Source organism: Schistocerca serialis, chromosome 2 (genome assembly GCF_023864345.2).
Source record: "Schistocerca serialis cubense isolate TAMUIC-IGC-003099 chromosome 2, iqSchSeri2.2, whole genome shotgun sequence".
Lineage (NCBI taxonomy): Eukaryota > Metazoa > Arthropoda > Insecta > Orthoptera > Acrididae > Schistocerca > Schistocerca serialis.
The window spans coordinates 676374497-676395740 of record NC_064639.1 but is presented as its reverse complement, the minus strand read 5'-3'; the positions used below and the strand labels follow the sequence as shown (position 1 = coordinate 676395740).

The following is a 21244-nucleotide window of genomic DNA, read 5'->3' as shown; positions in this document are numbered from 1 at the left end:
TGTACCTTCTAAAGTTTTCATCATTTAGCCTGTCAATGTCGAACCTAACAAGTTCTGCATTGTGACACCTTGATGTTGCTGTAGATAGCCGTTGGTGGGCTTTGGCAACTACAAGAAAATGATCAGAATTGCAGTCTGCTCCCCTGAAAGTCCTAACATTTTCTATACTAGTGTGCCATCTCCGATTTACAAGAACATGATCAATTTGGTTTCGGGTGAGTCCATCCGGAGAGACCCAAGTTGCTTTATGAATACCCTTTCTACAGCTGCCCAAATCAATTGTTGGCTTGGTTATGAAGTGGAAACGCGAAGGAACAGCCACAGATAAACCAAGACCAAGCGTATTTCATCCAGTGATGGACAGGTAGCATCGAGCTTTGAACTTGTAAAAGAAACGCTTGAAATCAGCATAAGTAGTCACTCCTGAGTTCTTAAGTGCTACCAACACTCCAGTTAGCAAAAACCAAGTGGGTTCAATTGGGTTTATGAGTTTTATTGGGATTTTTTCGTATTGGCGATTAAATAGTTCATTCAAAATTTCTATGATTAATTTATTCAATATACGAACTCATTCTTACAACTGCTTTATTAGTGCCTCATTTCTTGCACTGCCAGCAATGCATCCGTTGAGACAATCTTCTCCAACTACAGGCCAGTTTGGTCAAAATTATGAAATAATTTAGGAGAGAACAGACCTGAGACATTAGTGAAGATTTATAAATATCTGCATTTAAACTAAATTGTACTATAAAGTAATTACGATTCTACATTTTTTTGGAAGTGAAATAATATTTAACTGTGTTTCTTAAATTGGAAGAGAAGGTAAAAGACGATATTAATACAATGAATTCTCGTGACAATAAATAGTTGCCTTCAATAAATATTTTAGCTCTTTTAATTTGTGTAAGGCTGCCTATATCAAATATAGTTGGGTTTTATTTGGTGTATTGGCGGGTTTTTGAACGGTTTTTAAGAGACGCATTTTTTTAAAGAAACACATGATTTTTTGGGTCGGGTTAAATTACAATAACCCTGCGTACATTGGAGGAAAAGTTCAGACGATGGCTGTATCAATAAGACTATGCACCCAGTCATAAAGCAGGATCTGTGGGACATTTCTTTGTGGAGAATAACATTCCTGAAATGGACGGGTCTGCCCAGAGTTCCGATCTGAACCCAATGGAACATCTTTGGGATGTGTTAGAAAGACGACTTCGCTTCAGACCCCAGCGTCCTACAACATTGCCTTCCCTGGTTTCAGCTTTTTATGATGAATGGGCTGCCCATTCCTCCACACACATTCAGACACCTCATTGACAGTTTCCTCAGCAGAGTTCAAGTCGTCAAAATGCGAAGGATGGACACACCCTATATTAATGTCCATTATTAAGTGTCAGCGACTCCTGACCGGACAGTGTATGCAGCAAGAAGACAATGTCGACCCTACTACGATGAAACATATTTCCTCTTGGCTCAGCTCTATACCGTCTAGATGCCGCATCAGCTACGACTGAACTACAACAGAACTATATGCTAATTTCTAGCGTATCAGAAGGAGCTCCAGAAGGCTATTTCAAATATGTGTACACACTCATGTGTGAGTAGTTTTTGTGGAAACAAGTAAACAGTGAAAAGGCTTTGGTACAACGCCAGAGCCCAGCACGGGTCAACTCTTGTCGCACAACCTTTCAGTTTTTGTATATTGCCTCATATTTTTGTCAAAACTTTCAATACCGAAATTAAGAAGCGTTTTATCAATATACTCGACTTGTCAAGAACTTTCGAAGCCATTAACAAAGTATATCGTTCCACTTAAACAGGCTTAAAGAAAACTAACGGGAGTACGTGCTCCTCAGCCTACCGTTACTTGCCGAAAACCTCTCGTTTCGGTATACTGAACCGTTCACGAAATAAAAGAGGTGTTACAACTCACGCGACTCACAATGTACAGCTCGGAATTTTTCGTGTACCAAAGGTGGAAGTAAAATAAAGTGAAAAAAAAAGCAAGACTCTAGGAACCAGTAAAGAATCTAATCTCGAAACTTCGGAATTTTTAATTTGACACCAACATTTTTACCACACTTAACGTGAGTATAGGGGTCTGTCGAAATAAAGAATCAAAAAACATGCCACAAGATGAACACACATCAAGAATCGGTTACAAACTGAACCAAACACCAGTAAGAGAGATTGAAAGCGCAAACAGGGATGCGAGTTAACAACACACATTGTGGTGGTAAGGCAGGGTCCGAATTGGTGGGTGGGGGGGAGTGGGGGGGGGGGGGGGGGAGGAGCTCAGTGATGGAGTGCTCAACTGGCTGTCTAGTAAAAATCATTCAAGATACAATAATCACCACAAAATAAAATCTGACCAAAAATATGAAACAAATTTCTTTGTTTGTTGCACCCTCCATCATAATAAAAGAGCATAAATCAGTTTTAGAAATGAAGATCGAATACAGCGCATGATAATCGTGATTTATGTTTTCTCGTTGAACGGAAGTGTTCTGCAGTCTCATGTAGTTATAGAATACGCAGCCCCAATCCAGCAAAAAATTAAGCCACTGAGTAGTTGCGCAATAGGATATATTCCTTTCATGTAGGGTTACCATCCGTCCCCATTATGGACCTTTTTGTCCCGACATTCCGACAAGTCTCAATTTTGTTCAATGGCTCTGAGCACTATGGGACTTAACTTCTGAGGTCATCAGTCCTCTAGAACTTAGAACTACTTAAACCTAACTAACCTTAGGACATCACACACATCCATGCCCGAGGCAGGATTCGAACCTGCGACCGTAGCGGTTGCGCGGTTCCAGCTGTAGCGCCTAGAACCTCTCGGCCACCCAAGCCGGCCCAATTTTACTCCGATTTTGCAAAATACTGTTACGAGCTTGGTTCTAGTACTGGAGTACAGCTATATGTTATAGTTTCATTTATGCCAGCAAGTTTATGTTGACAAGGTTGTTGACAAGGCGTTGCATGTTGCGTATCCTATATCGGCGATGCAAGCACCTTCTAGATCTAGCGCCATCATTCGAGAAAATACCAGATTACTTCTGTAGTACGGGGCTGGAACCATTTAAGCAGCGCCACGAGGAAGAATCGCGTAGTTCCCATTCGAAAAGCGATATGATAAGACGATTCTTTCTAACGTAATACGAACGAGTGCAAGTCAGTAATGCTTGAAGTGTTCACTGCGGGTATATACTAAATAGGACGTGAAGTGTATAGTGAGGTGTACTCTGATGACTCAAGTGTTATTTGCGCCTGTTTACCAACAATGTTTTGACGCCACAGACAGGACACCTAAAATAATTCCAGATTTTTCCAGCAGTCCGATCAGTGAAATGTACTTCATGTTTCTGCAATGAAACTTGGCTCTATTCGAAAAAAATATATATATAAAAATCGTGTAGAAAAATAGTCTCGATAACTGCAATACGAAATATATTAATCGACCCTGCAAATTTTATTGGCATGGAAACGAAGATGAATTTGAACAAATTAAAGAATTAGATCCCTAACCACGAAATAGTTATTTTGATTTCGAAATTTGAGGAAGAGTCAATGGCTTTCTATAGTATAGCGTTTGATTACTTGGAGAAATGGGCTATTTCTTTTAATAAATATAAATTATTTGATTGGATGGTGCTATCTGAAAACAATTTATGATTATTGAAAACAATTATGTACACGACTAAAAATTATGTGATGGCTAAAAATTATGTGATGGTTTCAGGCGACAATTGTTTTCAGGAATATATGTGCCTGAAGAGCTTTCCAGAAACTAAGCATGACTGGGAATAATGTAAGTCCGAACACTCCGTGGATGAAACTTAGATATACTTTCTTAAGGAAACCGAAAATCCTGAACGCTAATGTCAACTGCTAAAATTATGCGAGTATTTGTTTCCTATTCCCGGACACAAAGCCACTGTGGAAAGAGTATTTTCACTGATTTTGGCCCATTGAACTGATGAAAGAAATCGACTGCTGCCAGGGACTGTGGAATTAGTCTTACAGTGCTGATTTAACTACATGATGACCTGCCTGGAGCTTTATAAATATGTAAAAGGAAAAAAAAACCTTGCTGAAAAAGGTGAAATCTTCCGAAAAACATGGTGTACCAATTACTTCTGCCCTAACACGTTCTATGTAATTTTGTTCTAAATAAAAAGTAATTGCGTTAAATAAATTTTTTACTTCATTTCTGCATCCCCATCTCAAGAGTATACCGACGAGGTCCCAGCTAGATATGACAACCCTACTTCCAGGTCAACAAGTTCCGTCTATTTATAAACTCCGTACGCGTGGAGTCGGGTAGAACTTCTGACCCCAACTATGGGCGAGTTACTTCAAACACTTTTGTGCGCTCTGAGATACACTCACCCCTAGTTCGTTCCTTCTTTTGTTCGTTGCTTTTATCACTTGGGTACTGTTGTAGTGCTAAACTGTTAATTTGTGTGGCAGTATTGTTTAGAGCGTTGTAATGTACAGCATATCTGCAGATTGGCTGTTGTTAGTAGATGGGGTGGCACTGCTTATTCTAATCAGTTACGGTGTAACTCAACTGGCGCCTTGTGACTGTATATTCTAGGTGTTTCCAAACTTTTAGATTCAGATAAACTTGACAGTGTGAAATTAATAGCATTTGATGTATAACAGTTATTATAATCAACAGGTTTATACAACTATAGCCACTGCCAATAATAACAACATTAATAATAATATGACGAATAATTTATCTGACAAACGAAAGAATTGGTTTTGTGGAATTTTGTTGATTTGTACATAATTAAGTACAGTTAAGGGCAATAACGAAATAATGTGTAAGTTTCGCAACTCTCCGTTTCGCATTTTTGTGTAAGTGGGAGTTTTTGTGCTTTTCCATTTTTTCGGACAAATGTACAAGATCCCTAACAGAAGTATTGATTCACGAATTTAGTTCCGGGCTGAAAATCAGATATTCTTATGCTGCTTATGCTTTACTTTTCTGTTAGTTTTTAAAACAGATTCAACATAGTTCATGTTTACACGAAACCGATTCCCCTACAATGAACAACCAACTCCAAACACGAAGTGCCGTTTGTGGAAATGATTCAACTCAAGTAGTAGTGTCTACCAGCATGATCACTTGAATAGAATACAAATGACGTGCTCGGATCCGTAAGGGCCTGAAGCACGCAGCCGTCGATCCAACATTTAACGGAATATCAGAGAAAACAGAGACACAGCTTTCCGTGAATTTTCATACATGCAATGTGGGCCTACAGCACAGATGAACCTGACTCACCATAAGATCAACAGATTTCAGAAGCATGAATAAACGCTACAGTCTCGCAGTCGACAGTTATGTGCTTTAGGCCCTTGTGATTCTCACCGCCCCAACTAGATTACTGTGCAATAAAATTCATAACTTGCTATTCTGTAACTCACTCAGAAACCCACAAAATAGGTTTATTGTCTAGACAACTTCAACATATACTGACGTCCGATCTAATTTTACTGCAGTATATAGTGAGTTTGCTATCCTCTAGCAAGAGGGTTGGGTTGTTGTGAGGGAGGAGACCAGACAGCGAGGTCATCGGTCTCATCGGATTGGGGAATGACGGGGAAGGAGGTCGGCCGTGCCCTTTTAAAGGAACCATCCCGGCATTTGACTGGAGCGATTTAGGGAAATCAAGATGGCCGGACGCGCGATTGAACCGTCGTCCTCCCGAATGCGAGTCCAGTGTGCTAACCACTGCGCCACCTCGCTCGGTCATCTAGCAAGATTTATGTCGAGCGAACGGGGATACAAGTCTGCCGCAGCGTGTTCCCACCTGGTGGCACTGACGTAAACTTCTAGTTCAGTGGCAGGGGCTAACTGTGCACATCGTGAACCGTGCATGTTGTTTATCAAATCCGTATGTATTTGACCAGAAGGCAATTAGGCCTACGTCACATGATTGCGCTTGCGAAAAAGCTCCTTAAAATGTGCACAAGTGAAGGTGTGCTCGCGAACCTGATGCAAGTTTCACGGAGTATAGAGAAGCAGTAGCACGGTAGATTTAAGGGCCGAATCTTTCAGACTGCAGCATCTATGCTATGTTTAACAGAATTCAACGAAAAATAAGCAATGAATCCGGAAGATGTCGAACTTTGGGGTAGCCACGTGTTCTTGTGAAGTCCGTGCTGATCTAGAACCTCCCGTAACCCTGCCGCCTAATTCTGAGGCGCGTTTGACAAGTTCCGGTCGCCGCCTCTTGTTTGGGCGATCTTTCGTTTGAGTGTTCGTCCGGGCTCCGCGACGCACTCCCGGGTGACCAGCTGCTCAGCTCTCGTTGACGCATCTCCTCAGTTGATCCTGCCAGTAGTCACGTGCTTGTCTCTACGAATAAGCCATGGATGTATCAGGACAAGCCGCATTAAGGTGAAACTGCGAATGGCTCATTAAATCAGTTATGGCTCCTTATATCGTACCTAAGTCACTTGGATAATTTTGGTAATCCGAGAGCTAATACATGCCAACAGAGTCCAATCGGTCAGCTCGTACGGTCCGTTTGCCCTGGTGACTGAATAACTTTGGACTTATCGCCCGGCCCCCGCGCCGGCGATGCATCTTTCGAACGTCCGTCTTATCAACTGGCGAAGGTAGGTTCTGCGCCTACCATGCTTGTAACAGGTAACGGGGAATCAGGGTTCGATTCCGGAGAGCGAGCCTGAGGATTGGCTACCACATCCAAGGAAGGCAACAGGCGTGCAAATCGCCCACTCCCGGCACGGGGTGGTAGTGGCGAAAATTAACGATACGGGGCTCACCCGGGCCCCGTAACCGGAATGAGTACACTTTACATTCTTTAACGAATACCTGTTGGACAGCTAGTCTGGTGCCGGCAGCCACAGTAAGCTCAGCTCCAATAACGTATATTTGCAGGAAGATCAGAAGAAATGAAAAAATGTGAAAAACGAATTAGAGGAACTGTATTTACCGAAAGGTTAAAACTATTTTAAGAACAGTTTACATGATCTAAGTAAATCTGAATGGGTCTACAAATCATAAAGAAGACACGCATTCAAAAATTTATTCTTTAGAAAATCGCTAAACTGAGAGAAAAATGAAAGAAAATTGCTGTTGTATTCCGGATCTACAGGAAATGTATTTTGTATTTTCTGTAAATTCGCCATAAGAGGACTTGCTTTTCGTGATAACGAAATTTTTGGAGCCCCAAATAATGGTAACTATTTATGATCCCTTGAACTAATTGCTCATTTTGAGCCATTTTTGAAACAAAACATCCGAGACCATGGCCCTAAAGGTCGTGGCCATCAATTATATTTGTCCAAAACTATTTGTGAATAAATCATTGGAGTTATGGGAAACAAGTTACTGAGAAAATAGTTGGCGTAGCTCAAAACAGCAAAATACTACGAACTGGTTGTATATTTAACGGTATACACGGCACATGAAAAACAACTAGTCGTAGAAGTGACCTATTGTTTTGAGGGAATTTCACGAAAGATTTTTGTGTTTTGTTCCCATACAAAGCCATATGGGAAAAAATCTTAGGAGGGTTATCCCAGATCTCTTTGAAAAATGCAAGACAGAAGTTTGCTGTTCGCAACCCTATGGTAATGCCAGTAACGTAAGTACGAAATATTCAGGTTTAAGTGCAAAGATAAAGGAACTGAATCCATTGGCTTTTTATGTGCCCCGTGTTGCGCACTCGTTAAACGTCGTGGTCCGACAGTGCAGACAAATCGTCAGACTCCGTTTCTTCTCCAAGTTTTGCAACGACTGTCTGACTTTTTTCTAGCTTCTATTCATCGTTCGCACCCCTTCCGTAAGCTTCTTGCTTTACTGTATTGTTTGTTAAAGGTAGCAAAAGATAGACTACTTCCCAATACCTTTTGTTCTCGCTTTTTTAGTCCTGCTTGTAGTTTATCAACAACTACAATAAGTGCTACAAAAATTTATCAGTCCACTGAATTCTTCTGATTTTTCTCCGTCAGGGGATCTTATTTGGGTTTCCTTTCATTGCTATATTCTTGATGCACATGCTCACTTAAGCTCCTAGCTTTGTTTTCATATTCATCAAAAGTTTCCCTAATATGGCTGAAAATCGGAATCAATGATCGCAACGCTTGACTCCCGCTGAGTCCAGTCCAATCCAGAACTCATTTCCGCTCTCGCCTTGTTATCAGCTGGCCTGTTCTCTTGACTTCCAGGATGTGATAGAGATCTTCGCTAGAGCGAATGCGAGTAGCAGAAATTGTTGACACACATTGGTTTTTTTATTTATTGCATTTATAGAATAGAATAGGGTAACTGTGTGTGTTTTTAAATGCAGCTGGAAAGTTCCAATAGCTGTAATATCAGCTAATACATAGCATGGTCGATGTCGTAGAAGTGTATTTCCTTGTCTTTCCTACTGTACTTTCACGGAAATGTATTACGCCAGAATGAAGTTCGAAATGTATTAGGCCAAAATGAGGTAAACAGAGGCACACATTTTTTCTAGCCCCGGGCCTCCACATGGGTTAACCTGGCCCAGTGATAACGTGATTCCAAATCAAGATCGGAGTTTAAAAATGTGAGATATCAATTAACAACAGAATGATAACAGATTCATGAACAGTCATGGTTAACTAAGCCGTATTCTATCGAGCGGACTGATAAATTAAAATCTGTGTTCTAAGAAAGTCACTTTCCGAGACGTGTTCCCTATATACATTCACACCTTTTGTTTTCTATATCTTACAAGGATACACGATTACAGTTCTGCTTTCTCCGTCAATCTTTTCAGTAAAACAATGAGTTTGCATAAAGTGTTCCAGCAACTCCAAACTACTTTAAGACGAACAATTCTCACATTACGGTCATGAATTTCTCCTTGTGGGGCATTCACCGTAAATGTTTCGTTCACCAATTCGTAAACAAAACACAAATAAGACTGGTATAGTGCAAGACGGCCGAAGCGGCTCCTGTAAGTACTGGCTTACGAAAATATATTAGTTACAGTAAACTGTTATTTACATAAAAAGGAATATTTCGGTATCGTGAAACATTCGTCAGGAGCAATAAGATATGTTTAGGGAGCTCATCGAGACAACATCTACTTTATCAGGATTTTGGTCTAGTATACTGAACACTTAACTTATAATTGTGGCTGTAGCTCTAGAAGATTACCTGAAGACTATTTTTTTATTTGTATTTATCATTGCCTTTGTGTTAACGTATACATGGTATGCATAAAGGAATGTTATTAGTACCAAATACCTTTCGACGAAATCCAAAGAATGACTTCCAAAAGCAGATGTCCGCGCTGACAAAATATTCATCGCGTTTTCATCAAGAGAGAAACCACCAATGTATACACAATAAAACCGCCACTTGCGTACAGATCAGCTTTCGCTGTTTTACATTCCCTGAAGCTAGGTAAGATTCATTGCTAAGAGTATGGGCAACTGCTGTTTGCTTTTACCAAAGAATCTTGTATGTCGTATACAAAGATATTCCTGATATACAAGCCTGTACCAACAGCAAACGTCAAGCCCACGCCAAAGTGTAAAGGCTTGCATTGATCATAGGAAATGAAATTGAAATCTACTAATTCTGCGCTAAAACGTATATAGAAATTTTAAAGAACCGGTTTTCTTGGTGGAGTATTCTTCAATGCTCTTTATATCGGTCCTGTTGGGTGCGTACAGACAAAAACAAACCGCACAGCAGCATATAAGCAATAATGTTCCCGTGCCCCATTTGTGGGTAGAACGGGAGCAATGATACTTTACGAAACAATAAGAAATACATTCTGCCATGCATCGTGATTTGCAGGTTATTGACTGTTGTTGATGGTAGAGAAAGGACTTCTCCATGTTCTTACCAGCACCCTCGAAAGCTGTCACTTTTCGTAGCGGAAAAGCTAAAAAATGCAGTCTGACAGCTTATTAATTTTCTCAAATGTGTGCAGTGAATAAACTGTACAGTTCATAACTCAAAACATACCAATCATGGAAATCACATCTAATTCCCTCTGATACAGTTTTCTCCTATTAACAGACACGGCTAATTGCCCCCGAAATCAGCATTCTTCCACAGGAATTTTCAACTGAATTCGGCGTACCAGCGTCCACTGTAGAAGAATAAACATACGTTTGGAAGCATCTAACCAACCTCTATCAATACAGAGTCAGCGGTTTAGGCAGGTTATTGAAACGTCACACTGCGATTCAGTCTGAGAGGCAATGATCATTGTCCAGCGCATATCCATTTTATATGTACGCAAATTACATAGTGTGACTGTTTACTAAGGAGGAGCAAACCCACGAAGAAAATGGCGCTCCTGGCCGATTACGCATGTATTCCAACGAGGAAAAAAGGCAATGATGTTGCACGCAAATTAATCTAAAATGAGAGAAAAATTATTTTGTTTTCCTGTTTATCTTCTTCAGAAAATTCAGGAACTTGTGGTTTCATGAATTCTGTTAATTTTCCAGTTTTATTACAGTCATTTAATTCTTGACTTCCGCAGGAAGTAGACTGCCTATGATATTTGCTCCTTCGGATATCACGTCTGGCCGTTACAGATCTGGGAAATCTTTCCGAGAGATATAAAATTCGACATGATCACTGACGGAAATTACCAACTACTTCTTTCTTAAATTTTATCTCATGTCTCAAAACTTCTTTCCTTTTAGAAGGAATCCAGATTCTAATTCTATCCTTGTCACTGATATACAATTAGCCCTATCAACAAACTCTGAACGGAACTGATAGTCTACATGACACCTGCGCCAAAAACAGTGATGCGATCAATTTTCTCTTATTGGTCGATTGTATCACATTCATACGCGATTTTGTTCCTCATCGAAGACTTTCTACTACGATTTACGATGTACACTGCTTTAATGCAATCTTCTGCCTATAACTTCCGGGTTCAACTTTGAGTGTGTAGCTTCAAGAATTGCTCTGTTTTCGAGTTCAGTAACCATTCTGTACGGTAAATCAATTATTTTGTTCCCTTTCCATCGAGCAACGCGTCGACTTTCATATTATTAAAGTTTTTGTATTCATCCCGTATACATTGATTAGCTGAATGTTCATTGGTGTGTGTTTCACTTAAGATATGTTTAAGCGAATATGGCGTTCATTTTTGTTTTAAAAAATTGGACGAAATTAATTGATATTGTCATTAAAATATTTCTAATATCAAACTCCTCCAAACAACTCTGAATTCATTAGTGTATTGACATCTGCGTGGATTAATTCGCCAATAACTGCAGAGTGCTTCACTGGTTGTTTCAATGACGATCTTACCCAACGTACAACCATCGCAAAATTCTTCCTTGACACTTTCTACTTGATATCAAGTCTTTCTAGATATTCTTCGTGTGTTTATTTGATGGCCCTATCTTCAAAAAAATGTTTCAAATGGCTCCAAGCACTATGGGTCTTAATATCCGAGGTCATCACTCCCCTAGACGTAGGACTACTTAAACCTAACTAACCTAAGGACACCACACACATCCATGCCCGAGGCAGGATTCGAACCTGCGATCGTAGCAGCAGCGCGGTTCCGGGCTGAAGCGCCTAGAACCGCTCGGCCACAGCCGCCGGCGCCCTATCTTCCATGGCACACTTGCAGTTTTCCAGATGCAGTCACAAAGGTAACGTGATTGCTCTTTTCTGACAACAAGCGTATTCGACATAAATGGGCTGTATTCCACACTGCGATCGTAGCAGCAGCGCGGTTCCGGGCTGAAGCGCCTAGAACCGTCACGGACTTTTTCCCAAGTTTTGACACTTTTATTGTCAAAAGTCGTACTGCGGTCGTTGTACGCAACCGCCCAACGCATCCGTCAGGCACATATAAAAGGCTGTACCGCTTGCTTAGTCAGATTTGGACATCATCTTTCACTTCACCACATGCACGCACATTGGCTTGTTGTTTTCCAAGCGACATCACTGTAGGAACGATGAATTCATTGAAGAAACAAGGTATGTTCATTCGGAGTGACGTGCTTCGCAACACCACTGTCACAATACCATTTACTTGCATCAACGTACTCGCTGTTTGCTGTAGATGTACGCACGGCGTATGAGGTAAATGCATCGTCTCTGCTCACCTACTTTTGCTACTTGTTAGCGCCGTGACTAAGTGTTCTGTGGACACTCCGCTTCCCATGACCTTGTAGTTTGCATTTATTACACGGAAATTTTTGCGCTGCAGTTTTTGTGGCGAAATTTTCGCACTTCTGATATCTTCACCTGTATTATTTTGTATCCTTCTCCGCGCTTAGATGAAACAAATGCAGCTTTTTCCGTTGTATTTTGTTCACTCAGTTCAACAGCATACGCACAGAGACGACAAAAGTCATGGGACAGCAATATGCACATATACAGATGGCAGTAGTATCGCGTACACACGGTATAATACTGCACGGCAGGAATTAACATACTTTGAACGCGGAATGGCAGCTGGAGCTAGACGCATGGAGCATTACATTTCGGAAATCGTTACGAAATTCAATATTCCGAGATCCACAGGGTAAACAGTGGAGTGAACACCACATTTCAGGCGTTACCTCTCACCACGGACATCGCAGTCGCCGACGGCCTTCACTTAACGACCGACAGCAGCGGCGTTTGCGTAAAGTTGTCACTGCTGACAAAAGCAACCCTACGTGAAACAACCGCAGAAATCAGAGTAGGACACACACCGAACACATCCGTTAAGATAGTGCGGCGAAATTTGGCGTCAATGGCCTATGGCAGCAGGAGACCGCCGCGAGTGCTTTTGCTAGCAGCAGGACATCGCCCGCAGCGCCTCTCCTGGGCTCGTGACCATATCGGTACTGGAAAACAAGAGACTGGGTCAGATGAATCCCGATTTCAGTTGGCAAGAAATAGCTTATGATAGGGTTCGAGTGTGGCGCAGACCCCACGAAGCCATCGACCCAAGTTGTCAACAAGGCACTGGGCAAGCCGGTGGCGGCTCCATAATGGTGCGAGCTTTGTAATCTGTCGCACATTTCTTTAACACTATTGCAGGTGAACACAAATTCCATCAATTGGTTCACTTCGCACATTTTCTATCAGGCTTGCTCCTTACGAGTCATTTTGCTAGTCGGCGTATACAAGTTCGCGCGTAACTATCAATATGAACGAAACACACCTTAGAGCTGTGCCTTTCCATTGAGCCCATTCGTAAGGTCTTTCAAGTTTATCTGCTTCACTTTACATTCGCCATTGTGGAAGTTTCCCGCAACTACTCGTTCCAACAAAAACAAATCCTTCTCCTAGCATAATCGATTTCTCCGATCTCCTTTAAAGCAGTAAAGTGTTCGTTTTGGCGTAACATTGGCGCATAACCTGTTATGAAATATTAAATATGGCAAATACAATTTTAGTTAAGATTATTTATTTGTGGGATTCTAACTATTCAGTGTCATATGAATTACGAAAGACTTTTTATAAAAATCAAGGGAGTTTTAGAATACCACAGAATAGCATGCGGATTTCTGTGAACACTCGACAGTTTTTCCCTTCATTTCATAATATCACTCCACGCAATTGTTTAAAAAAAATGTACTACCAGCATAACAAACTGCTGCTGAAATTTACCTCTCAATATCTTGAGTATCCACGGTCTAATGAAAGTAGCTCTTCTTAAACAACACTACTCATGTTGCTACTCATTGATTTTTATACAAACTAAATCAAACTTGGGCTGAACGTAGTGTCAGACAAAATAAAACTATTCGGTTACTCGATTTAAACTTGCGCATTGCCATTTTTTCTACAGCAATATCGATAAAAACACAGGCAAAATGCATCTTAAGCCCCCACCGTTCGATGCAGATGACAGTTGTTGTTTAGGTCTCTCATTTATTCGTTATTTAATTTACTGAATTAAATAAAAAATTGGAAGCACTTCATTTGGCTTTAGTTTTGGTACACCAGTTGCTTCAATGTCAAAACACCTGGGCGAAGAATGTTTACTGCATAGTTTTGTACGGTTGTTTGCCTTAAAGAAATTTTCCTTTTCGAGGCAAGCGTCAAACCATTCCATCGTACGTCATCAATGGGAAAACTAACACCACCAGTTTTTATCACGCAAAAAGTAACGAAGTTCATATTGCAGGCAGAAGAGAAGAAACAGCATGTAATAAATATTTAATGAATTTCCGCACGTATTTTTACGACGCATAATAATAATATCCTGGCTATATACAGTACAATAGTATCCACCTGCCACCAAATCGAGGAGTGAATTTCAATACAATGAGACAATGTTGTGTCTGTCTCTTCAACGGAATTGGCGCACGAAAGTCATCAGGTAGTCATAGTTCTGCAAATGCCAAGCTGCAGTAGCAACTCAAGGTCCTTTTTAAATACCCTGTCCTTTTTAGGTGAATTTTGTTTGTCCTAAAATTTTCTTTCAAACGCAAGCATGTTACAAATTGTAATTACTGAATTTTATAGTCACACGCAGACGCAGTGTGTTTTCGGTCATTTCCACAGTGCGCTAATGCCCAACAAATCATCCAGGAATTAACAACGCTTCTTCCTCTCAGTTTTGTTATACTCTTAACGAATGTCGGAGGTAAACTACGGTATTGAAAGTGAGGCCGGTTTTCATACCTCGCTCCGATTGAACAAATCGAGGGCGTATGAAGATCAAACAATTGAGCCGCAACAGCTGACTACCAAAACACACACACACACACACACACACACACACACACGAGAGAGAGAGAGAGAGAGAGAGAGAGAGAGAGCGAGCGAGCACATTACAGATTTAAACATTTATCGATAACACAGTACACACACAATTTGGTAGAAACAAAGTTTGAATCCAGTTAGAGATATGACATCATAATTGCGAGATACGGGCGGTATCTTTGTTACGAAAACTGATACACACTTAGTCACTGTGACCGTTACTGTTTAGCTTCGAAACATTCTGAAACATGTACTAATGTCTTCGAGACATTTGCACAGATATCAGCAAGTCCGAAACTACTAGAATGCAAATAATACTGTAGGAAAATACATTGCATATGCCAACTTTGCCGCTCTATCAATCCCTTACTTGCACCAATTACCTGCCAAGACATATTTTGGTGGTGACTGTTCAGTGTACATAGCAAAATTTCTATAAAAACATGCAGTTAATTTTGTACTTACAAACATAACTTTCGTGTAAACTAACAGTGTGCATAAAACGGATTACACCGGTGTAGTAGCTAAAAAAGTATCATTGCATTTGATTTTACTAAAAAATAAACACTTCATGACTTTCAACTTGTCGGAAAAATATTTTCCTTCTGTTAAGAATAATTTCTTTATTGTGTAAAGCCCGCTACAGAACTGGATCTGAATATAACCTTCGTTCTGTATGATTTATTTTGCTACCTCGGATATATTCCAATTGATAGGTTTGTTAGTGGGTCGATTATCTTCACAAAGTAGTCGTCTGTTACAGCTGAAAATGTTTAACACTAACGCGCTAAACTTTCAGCAAAAAAGCAGCATTAGTTCCCTAACACTGCAAAGTCATTCAAAAGCATTCAATGAATTGTTGCTTGTGCAATTACGTATTTATCATGGCAATTTAAAGCCCTTTTCTGACAGCATCATTTAATCTCTCACACTTCAACATTTAACACAAACTTAGTATTCGTTTGACTTACATTCGATATCAAAACAACAATTCAGAAAGCACGATGAGCTCGTGATTTGACTCAGCGTATTTAAGGGAGGAGAAAAAAAAGTAAAACAGAGCAAAACTAACGTTATCGAGAGTACAAAAGATATATATAGTTCTTAGGATACGTAACTGCTCCGTCATTTTACGTCATGGACGACGATGTTAATGAACTGTGAATCATTTACTTCACGCGACCTGTTTTGTATGTAGACTTAAATTATACGAAATGAGGTGATAAAACAACCTTAGAAAAATTAATTTTGCATTTGAAAAGAAAGCGCTGGTGAGAAATTATAGTGAATGTAAAAGGAGCTAGTGACAGGTGTGTAGCTTGTACTAATAGCGGTGATTATTACCTAATACCTAACGCCAGCTAGAATGAAATTAAATATAGTAGCAAACACTTCGTCTCTACCATCAGTACTTATTGCCCGATAGGCTGTTTTAACACAAAAAAATGTATAACTTGCTTTCCGAAATTTGTGTCAAAAGCACAACATATATTTTAAGGAATGACGCTCACCTGGACTTTCGCTGCGGTTTCCTTAAGCACCGGATGTTCGCCGCCCTTACTTGGTTCGATTCCAAGCAGCACCCATCCACCAGTTTTTGACACGTCTTGCTTTTTTTGATTTCTTTCACACAGGCGTACCGCGAACAATTCGTGGATTTTATCGGAATACTGATAAATCGTCCTAACATACTTTCGTTTCACACGTATGCATGGATGTTGCCCTAATTCATCCATGTCTGGAGGAAATTAACCTCCATTCTTTAATTACATGACATTAAAACATTCTACTGGCACAAATGTCACCTGGCCCGTCGGAGGCCATCTTGCACGCTCCGAGAGTGCTGCCCTCCGCTGGGGCAACACATCAACGAACAGATGAAGGGACAAATGCGAAGATTACGGCCATGCAGCAGCCGCTGCACAGGAATGTGGGCTGAGACGCGCTAGAGTGCCTTCCTTATTACCATAAAAATAAACTAGTGCTTGTTTTAATTCACACTGTAACATGTGATGCTAATAGCTTGTGGTGTTAAAGAGGGTACCGAGTGTGAGACTTGGAAATTCTGAAGCGCCATGCAACTTGTACTAGTTTTTGATGTATTACTCCCCTTATTACTAAAGTACGTAATATATTCGTTTGAAATATAATTACGGCATGTATTTCCGCAGACGTATTTAACTGTATAGTGAAGTGCTATATCTACAAATGACCCGAACTTGTGGGCGCTTGAAGGTACGGTGCTGACTAACCGCGAAAATTTCCTTACACAGTTTCAAGAACGAGTATTACACTGATGAGGCTAGTGCAGTGCACACAGGGACATTAAAAGCAGGAATTCTTTCCTCGTTCCATAAGCGAATGGAATGCGTAAAGGTAAATGGCGAAATTGACTTCACAGGGTGTTGCATATTGCTTAGCACATTGCGTGCTTCCAGCTGTATCAGGAGGATAGCCTAGGTATTAGGACAGCTTACGCATAGTGATTACTGGTCGTCTCTTTTCGATTCGTCCTTGACAAATTATGTAGGAAATTAAATCTCTCGATGAAAATGGTTCCTGAAATATAGTAGCAATGAACATCCACTTTTGCAACAGTTTTAAATTTGTGTGGGGATTAGCCACGAACTGTGTTGTGTTCCCTATAAAGAAAATGACTACCCGCTCCTTCGCTCTCCTAGACTGTATGCTCTGCACGGATTTTTTGTTTTTCTTTAACGAAATTTTTATATTGTTCAGAAATTGCAACACCTTCTAAACTCTCCGTCCTAATTAAGATCATAGCAGCATGGTTCTTACGGAATATACTTCTGATCACTGAGCTATTATGGTAGCTGGAGTCGGAGGTGTTTGTTAATCCTACCTATTGAGATCTTGTGGTGATACTTCCATAGATACTATTATCCCCTGGCACATTCTTTTAATTAGAATAACAGTTTTCATAGATTTAACTTTAAAAATATCTTACTATAATGATTTTTCTTGAAAATGTTCACCCCCCAAGGGCTGAATTTCAAAAATGGCGCTGAGCACTATGGGACTTAACAGCTGAGGTCATCAGTCCCCTAGAACTTAGAACTACTTAAACCTAACTAACCTAAGGACATCACACACATCCATGCCCGAGACAGGATTCGAACCTGCGACCGTAGCGGTCGCGCGGTTCCAGACTGAAGCGCCTAGAATCGCTCGGCCACTCCGGCCGGCGGCTTAATTTCCAGAAACACTGAAACAAGTACTTTTAATTTCTAACCGAGAAGCCATAAACCGATTTTCATAATGTATCTATAGCTGTTCTTTGAGAATGATTTATTTAAAAAAAACTTTCACCTCCTTAGTGGCGGAATTTCGAAAACTGCTAAAACATGTACTTTTTTTGTTTCTGACTGAGAAACGAAGTATTAATTTTCGTAATTGTACCTACAAAACTGACTTAACAGCAATATATTTCCAAATAACTTTTCATCCCCTATTTCACCCCGTCAGGAGTGGCATTTCCAGTAATCGCTTCTTAAACGATACCTACAGTGTAAAATCAACACTCTCTCCAAATTTCAAGTTTCCATCCTAAGCAGTTTCCACTGGACGATGAAAAGTCAGTGAATCTGTCAAGCTCTGTTTCAGCCCCTTAGGAGTTGAATTTCTCAAAAGGGTGAAACATTATATACTTTTTTCTAACCGGGAAGCCAAACACAAATTTTCAGAGATTTAGTTTCAGAAATGCTTTCATAATGAAATAGCTGCGTGAAAACTCTCATACCCTATTTCATCCTCCAAGTAGTTGAACTCCCAAAAACACTGAAACAATGTTTTATTTTTTTAACCGAGAAGTCAAATACCAATTTTCGTAGATGTAGCTTTAAAAATGCATTAGTAATTCTTTAATAATGATTTATTTTTTAATAAGGATTTATTTATTTGATGATTTATTTTTTTAAAATCTTTCACCTACTATCTCAGCTACTTAGGGTATATATTTCCGAAAAAAGCTGAAACAAATATATATCTATCTTTGACCGTGAAACCAACTACCAATTTTCGCAGTTATAACTTCAAAATTGCCTTAATAGCGACATATTTTCAAAACGCCTTTCATTCCCTGTTTCACCTCCTTAGGGGTGGAATTTCGAAAAATCCTTTTTAAACGACGCCTGCAGTGTAAATCAACATCCTCTCCAAATTTCAAGTTTCTGTCCACAGTGGTTTGGGCTGGACGATGATGAGTCAATCAGTCAGTCACTCAGTCAGGACATTTCGTTTGCCGCGCGGTCTAGGGTACCTTGTAACGGTCCAGGGTGCCTTTTAAAGGCCTTGTAACGGTCTAGGGTGCCTTGTAACGGTCCACGGTGCCTTGTAACGGTCCAGTGCGGCTCTCCCCCTCGGAGGTTCGAGTCCTCCCTCGGGCATGAGTGTGTGTTGTCCATAGCGTAAGTTAAAGTTAGATTATGTAGTGTGTAGGCTTACGGACCGATGACCTCAGCATTTTGGTCCCGTAAGACCTTACCAGAAATTTCCATTTCGTTTTATATATATAGACTTGTTTAGCGCCCGCTGCTCCCTTCGCGTAACCTGTATGGCGTGCACGGATTTTTTCTTTTCCACTTAATCGAATTTTATCCTCTTCAACACTGCAACATCTTCTAAACTTTTGCGCTTATTAAGGGTACAGAAGCCTGGTCTTTTCCGAATGTACTTCTGACCGAAAAGCGATTCTGGTGCCTTGAGTCTGAGATCTTAGTTAATCCTGCCTTATGATTTCTTGCTATATTTCCGTAATAAATTTCATTTCCTAACATGAAGCCAAATACCAATTTTCATAGATTTAGCTTTAAATATGTTTAAATATCTTTAAAAATGCTTTAGTAATTGTTTAATGAAGATTTATAAAAAAAAAAAAATTGTACCTGCTGTTTCACCTCCATATGGTCGAATTTGCGAAAATTCTGAAACGCGCATTTATTTATTTCTGAGCGGATAACCAAATACCAGTTTTATTTATTCTACTTTCAAAATTGAATTCATAACTACATGTTATCGACAAACCTTTCATCCTCTATTTCACCGCCTTACGGGTGAAATTTCGAAAAGTCCCTTCTTAGACGACGCCTTCCGCATAACATCAACACCCTCTCAAATTTCAAGCTTCTGTTATAGCAGTGTGGGCTGGGCGATGATCAGGCAGTGAGTCAGGACATCTCTCTATAAATTTGGCGAGAGAATTGAGCTTATACTGTAGGCAACATTGAAGAAGGGATTTTTCGAAATTCCACCCCATAAGGGGGCTAAATAGCAGATGAAAGGTTTCCAGAAAATATACCGCTATTAAGGCAATTTTGAAGCTACAACTACGAAAACTGGCATTTGGTTTCTCGGTCAGAAATAAAGAAACACTTATTTCAGCATTTTTGGAAATTCAACCGATAAGGGGATAAAACAGTGGACCAAAGTTTTTTTAAATACTATATTATAAAAGAATTACTAAAGCATTTTTAAAGTTACATATAAGAGAACTGATATTTGACTTCATAGTTACAAATAAAAAAATACGTGTTTCAATGTTTTTGGAAATTCGGTCTGTAAGGGTATGAAATAGGGGATGAAATGTTTTTTGATAATATTTCATTATGAAAGCATTTTAAAACTACATTTATCAAATTTTGAACTTAGCTTCTCGGTTGTAAATAAACGATTACGTGCTTCAGTGTTTTCGGAAATTCAGCCAGTAAGGGAATGAAACAGGATCTGACTTATTCACTATATCATCGCCAGTCCAAACCACTATGGATAGAAACTTGAAATTTCGAGAGATTGTTGATCCTGTAGACGTAGTTTAGAGAGAGAGTGTTCGAAATCCAGTCCCTAAGGGGGAGAAGTAGCGGATGGAAGACTTTTTGAAAAATATGTCGCTATTAAGGCAATTTTGAAGCTAGCAGTACAACTGGTGTTTGGTTTCTCCGTCAGAAATAAAAAAAAATACATGCTTCAGTATTTTTTGAAAATTCAACTCCTACAAAGGTAAAATAATGGGTGAAAATGTGGTTGAAAAGAAATCGTTATTAGAATACTACTAAAGCATTTTTAAAGCTGCATCATAAAAAAAACACGTGATTCAGTATTTTTCGACATTCGTCGCCTAAGGAGGTGAAATAGGGGATGAAAATTTTTATGAAAATATTCCATCATGAAAGCATTTTTAGAACTAAATCAAAGAAAATTAGAAATAAAGAAATAAGTCTTTTGGTATATTTGGAAATTCAACCCTTAAGGGGTAAGACAGGAAATGAAAGTTTTTTTGGAAATATTTCATTACTGAAGCATTTCTGAAACTACATCTCTGAAAATTTGTATTTGGCTTGTCAGTTAGAAATAAAAGGAAATTGTTTCAATTTGTTTTGGAAATTCAACCCTGAGGGGGTGACATAGGGGATAAATTTTTTAATGAAAATATTTCGTTATATTAAAACATATTTAAAACTATATCTATTAAAATTAGAATTTGACTTGTAAAGAAATATGTGTTAGGGAATGGAAATG

The 21244-nt window shown here is 39.6% G+C and overlaps 1 protein-coding gene across 1 annotated transcript in view; it reads right to left on the bottom strand.

The window, feature by feature from the left end:
- Positions 1 to 16554, bottom strand: part of LOC126457778 (probable ribonuclease ZC3H12D) — a 605021-nt gene extending 588467 nt beyond the window's left edge. The window contains exon 1 of the mRNA XM_050094360.1: positions 16222 to 16554. Coding sequence (XP_049950317.1) covers positions 16222 to 16446 — 225 coding nt within the window. The 5' untranslated portion in view covers positions 16447 to 16554. The remainder of the gene's footprint in view (positions 1 to 16221) is intronic.
- Between the last annotated feature and the right edge of the window lie 4690 nt (positions 16555 to 21244).